This window comes from Oxyura jamaicensis, unplaced genomic scaffold (genome assembly GCF_011077185.1).
Source record: "Oxyura jamaicensis isolate SHBP4307 breed ruddy duck unplaced genomic scaffold, BPBGC_Ojam_1.0 oxyUn_random_OJ72782, whole genome shotgun sequence".
Classification (NCBI taxonomy): Eukaryota; Metazoa; Chordata; class Aves; order Anseriformes; family Anatidae; genus Oxyura; species Oxyura jamaicensis.
Genome location: NW_023311239.1, coordinates 1 through 3,754, shown reverse-complemented (window position 1 = coordinate 3,754; position 3,754 = coordinate 1). Strand labels below are relative to the sequence as shown.

At 72.5% G+C, this 3,754-nt stretch overlaps 2 protein-coding genes across 3 annotated transcripts; one reads left to right on the top strand and one right to left on the bottom strand.

Moving 5' to 3' along the window:
• The first annotated feature begins 361 nt into the window (after positions 1-361).
• B4GALT3 (beta-1,4-galactosyltransferase 3) lies at positions 362-2,937 on the top strand. Of its 2 annotated transcripts, none has more exons than XM_035314479.1 (7): positions 362-403; positions 544-886; positions 1,025-1,260; positions 1,355-1,545; positions 1,637-1,759; positions 1,952-2,056; positions 2,126-2,937. In XM_035314479.1, exons 2-7 carry the CDS (start codon positions 628-630, stop codon positions 2,547-2,549), a joined length of 1,338 nt encoding a protein of 445 aa, XP_035170370.1. In that variant the 5' UTR covers positions 362-403; positions 544-627; the 3' UTR covers positions 2,550-2,937. The 2 variants fall into 2 exon arrangements, with proteins under 2 accessions (XP_035170370.1, XP_035170371.1); XM_035314480.1 differs by lacking the exon at positions 362-403 and adding an exon at positions 467-521 and having other exon boundaries at positions 567-886.
• On the bottom strand, positions 2,847-3,745 carry LOC118159947 (protoporphyrinogen oxidase-like; the record flags this gene model as incomplete). Its single annotated transcript, XM_035314482.1, has 4 exons — positions 2,847-3,131; positions 3,240-3,282; positions 3,368-3,517; positions 3,599-3,745. Coding segments are annotated over 4 exons (471 nt in total), but the record flags the coding sequence as incomplete, so codon positions are not given.
• Between the last annotated feature and the right edge of the window lie 9 nt (positions 3,746-3,754).

The window sequence follows — 3,754 nt, the reverse complement described above, 5'->3', positions numbered from 1 at the left end:
CCCGCCCGGTCCCGCCCCCGCCCTCGTCCTCCCGCGCGGCCCCTTTAAGGCCTCGCCACGTCTGCGCCGCCCACCCCGTTCCGAGATGGCGGCGGCCGGGAGGGGCTGAGCCCGGCGGCGCCTACCGGGGGCGGCGGCTTCAGCGCCACCGGGGCCCGGCCGGGAGCTCCGGGGCCGCTCCCTCGGCTTCCGCAGCGACCCCGCCATGAGGCCTGGCCTCCGCACAGACCCGGCCCCGGGGGCGGCCCGGTGAAGGCCCCGGCGAAGGGAGGCTCCGGGGAGGCCGCCCGGTGCTGCCCAGTGAAGGCCCTGGCCCGGTGAGGGCCTCATCCGGCGAAGGAAGGCTCCGGGGCCCCGGCCCGGTGGAGGCCCCGGGACCGGCTCGGTAAAGGCCCGGCCCAGTGAAGGGAGGCTCCGGGACCCGGCCTGGTGAAGGAAGGCTCCGGGGAGGCGGCCTGCTGAAGGGAGGCTCCGGTAGCCCTGGCCCGGTGAAGGCCCCGGGACCGGCCCAGTAAAGGGAGGCTCTGTGGAGGCTGCCCGGTAAAGGCCCGGCCCAGCGAAGGGAGGCTCCGGGGAGGCCGCCCGGTGAAGGCCCCGTCCCGCTGCAGGCCCGGTCCCGTCCCCGCCATGCTGCGGCGGCTGCTGGAGCGGCCGTGCACGCTGGCCCTGCTGGTGGGCTGCCAGTTCGCCTTCGTCGCCTACTTCTCCCTCGGCGGCTTCCGCAACCTCACCTCGCTCTTCGGCCGCGCCGCCGGCCCCGTCTTCGACTACACGCGCACCCACGACGTCTACGCCAACTTCAGCCGCCTGCAGCCGCCTGCCGCCCGCCTCGACGCCGACCCCGCGCAGCCGCCGCCCTACTGCCCCCAGCACTCGCCGTTCCTCGGTGAGTCGGAGACCCCCCCCCCCCCCCCCCCCGGGGCTTCGGTGCGAGCTGGGGGGCGGGGGGGGGATCCCTCGCCACGGGGGCCGGCCGGTGGGCTTCGTCCCCGCTCGGTCGCCAGCGCCCCGTTTCCCCGCGCAGTCGGCCCGCTGACGGTGAGCTTCAGCCGGGTGCCCACGCTGGAGCAGATCCGGGCCAAGAACCCGGCGGTGCAGGCGGGGGGCCGCTACCAGCCGGCCGCCTGCGAGGCTCGCTCCCGCACCGCCGTCATCGTCCCCTACCGCAACCGCGAGAGCCACCTGGGCCACCTGCTCTACTACCTGCACCCCTTCCTGCAGCGCCAGCAGCTGCAGTACGGCATCTACCTGGTGCACCAGGTGAGTGCCGGGGGTCGGCACCGGGGCTCGTCCCGGGGCGGGGAGGGCGTCCGGCCGCTCCCAGCCGCCTTTTTCTCCCCCCCCAACCCCGCAGGCGGGCAATGGCACCTTCAACCGCGCCAAGCTGCTGAACGTGGGGGTGAAGGAGGCGCTGAAGGACGAGGAGTGGGACTGCCTCTTCCTGCACGACGTCGATCTCATCCCCGAGAACGACTACAACCTCTACACCTGCGACCCCTGGAACCCCAAGCACGTCTCGGTCGCCATGAACAAGTTTGGGTACAAGTAAGTGCCGGGGCTTGGGGGGGACGGGACGGGACGCGGGCAGCCGGCCCCGCCGCCGCCGCCTGGCTCAGCCGCTCGGCTCCGTCCGCAGCCTGCCCTACTCGCAGTACTTCGGGGGGGTCTCGGCTCTCACCCCGGACCAGTACATGAAGATCAACGGCTTCCCCAACGAGTACTGGGGCTGGGGCGGCGAGGACGATGACATCGCCACCAGGTAGGACGTGGCGTGGTGCTGCCTGCCCCGCTGCCCCCCCTACACCCCCCCCCCCAGCTACCAGGAAAGCCATGTCCCCGTGTCCCATTCCCTCACGGGACAAAGCGTGTGGGTGGCTTTGCTGGCACGCTGGAGGGTGGCCAAGCACCACGGGTGTGCCCTGGCATCCTGGTGACGTGGGGACCGCAACAGGGTGCGCCTCGCTGGTATGAAGATCGTCCGCCCGCCCGTCTCCATCGGCCACTACAAGATGGTGAAGCACAAAGGCGACAAAGGCAACGAGGAGAACCCGCACAGGTGGGGGACCCGCGCGGGGGCCGCCGGCGGGTGCCGGGGTAGGGGGTGACACTCCTGCTGTCCCCGCAGGTTCGACCTGTTGATCCGCACGCAGCGGATGTGGACGCAGGACGGGATGAACTCCCTCACCTACACGCTGCTGGCCAAGCACCTGCACCCGCTCTACACCAACCTGACCGTGGACATCGGCAGCGATCCCCGCGCCGGCCGAAGCCGCCAGGGTCCCGGCCGCGAGGGACTGAGGTACCGCAGCAGCAACAGCCCCTTCCGGGAGGAGATGCTGCGCAAGCTGCCGGGGCTGGGGGACCTGAGGCTGGCCCTGGCCCCGCGGCTGCCCACCGCGGGGAACGGCACCGGGGGTGGCGCTGGCTCTGCCGGGGGGGTCACCCAGCGCAGCCCTGAGGCGACCGGGGCTGGCGGTGGCCCGGCTGTGGCAGAGGGGACCCTTCCCACACAGGGCTACAACCAGAGCTGGCCACCGGGCCCCCGCTAGCCCCCTTGTGTGGACTGTTTGCCGGCAACCGGCACCGTGACGGGCCCCTTCCCCCCCCCTGCCCGGCATGCGCCGGCTGCCAGGGCCGGCTCGTGCTGTTGCCTTGCTGGAGGGACTGTGGGGAGCAGCGAGCACGGAGCAGCCCGGGGAGCTGCTGGCTGCGGGGCTGGTGCCTGGCGCGGGGGCGGGGGGAGCCCCTCAGAAAAGGGGACGGGGGAGAGCCGGGGGTGCTGGGGACTGGCTCGGCCCCGTCCCCCCGTAGGCTTGCAGGTGTCTGGAGAGAGTTGCAGGCTCCGCTGCTGGTGTGCGGTTATTTATTCTATTTATGAGCTGCTCCCTGGGTCTTTATAAGGGGTTTTCCATTAAAAAAACAACACTTTTTGTCCTACTGCTGCTGGCTGCTGGGCGAGGAGAGCTGGGCCGGGACCTTTCCCCCTCCCCCCCAGGGGGCTCAGCCCCCCAGGAGCCGCCCGACGGCCGCTTTGGCGCTGGCGATGCAGTCGTTGACGGAGACCCCGGCGTAGGAGGCGCCGATGAGGCTCAGGGGCAGCCGCTGCTCCGCCAGGAAGCGGCTGATGCGCTCTGCGGGACGGACGGACGGAGGGTGGCAGCCTCTGTGTGTCCCCACGTCCCCGGGGCCCCGCGTCCCCATGCCACCAGGGCCCCGTGTCCCCACGGCCCCAGCCTTACCCGTTCGCTGCCAGTGGCCCAGCGTATACTGGGGGATGCAGGCCTGCAGAGGGAGCAGCCGGTGAGCCCAGGGACACCCCCCGGGCCCCCCCTGGACCCCCCCCCAGACCCCCCACCCCATCACCCACCTGCTGTACTCTGACGATGGCGCGTGCCGGTGCCGCCGCCAGCCCCAACTGTTCCCGCGCCGCCGCCTGCGCCCGGTGCAGCAGCGTGGCCGGTGCGGTGGCGGCCGGGTCCCCGAAAGCTCGCGTGAACCAGGCTCCCCCCAGCATCACCTGCAGCAGAAACAGCGGCCCCGTGAGCCCCCCCCCCAGCGTTTCCCCCTCCCCTTTATTCCCCCGGGGACCCTCACCCACCGTCAGCCGCACCGAAGCCGGCCCCGCGCCGTCGTGCTGCGGGAAGGCCACCGAGTCGTAGACGATGCCCAGGAGGGAGTCATCCTCGGAGGAAGGCACCAAGTGCCCGAAGCCCTGGGGGCGAGGAGAGGGGTGAGAAGGGGGTGGGGGGGGGGG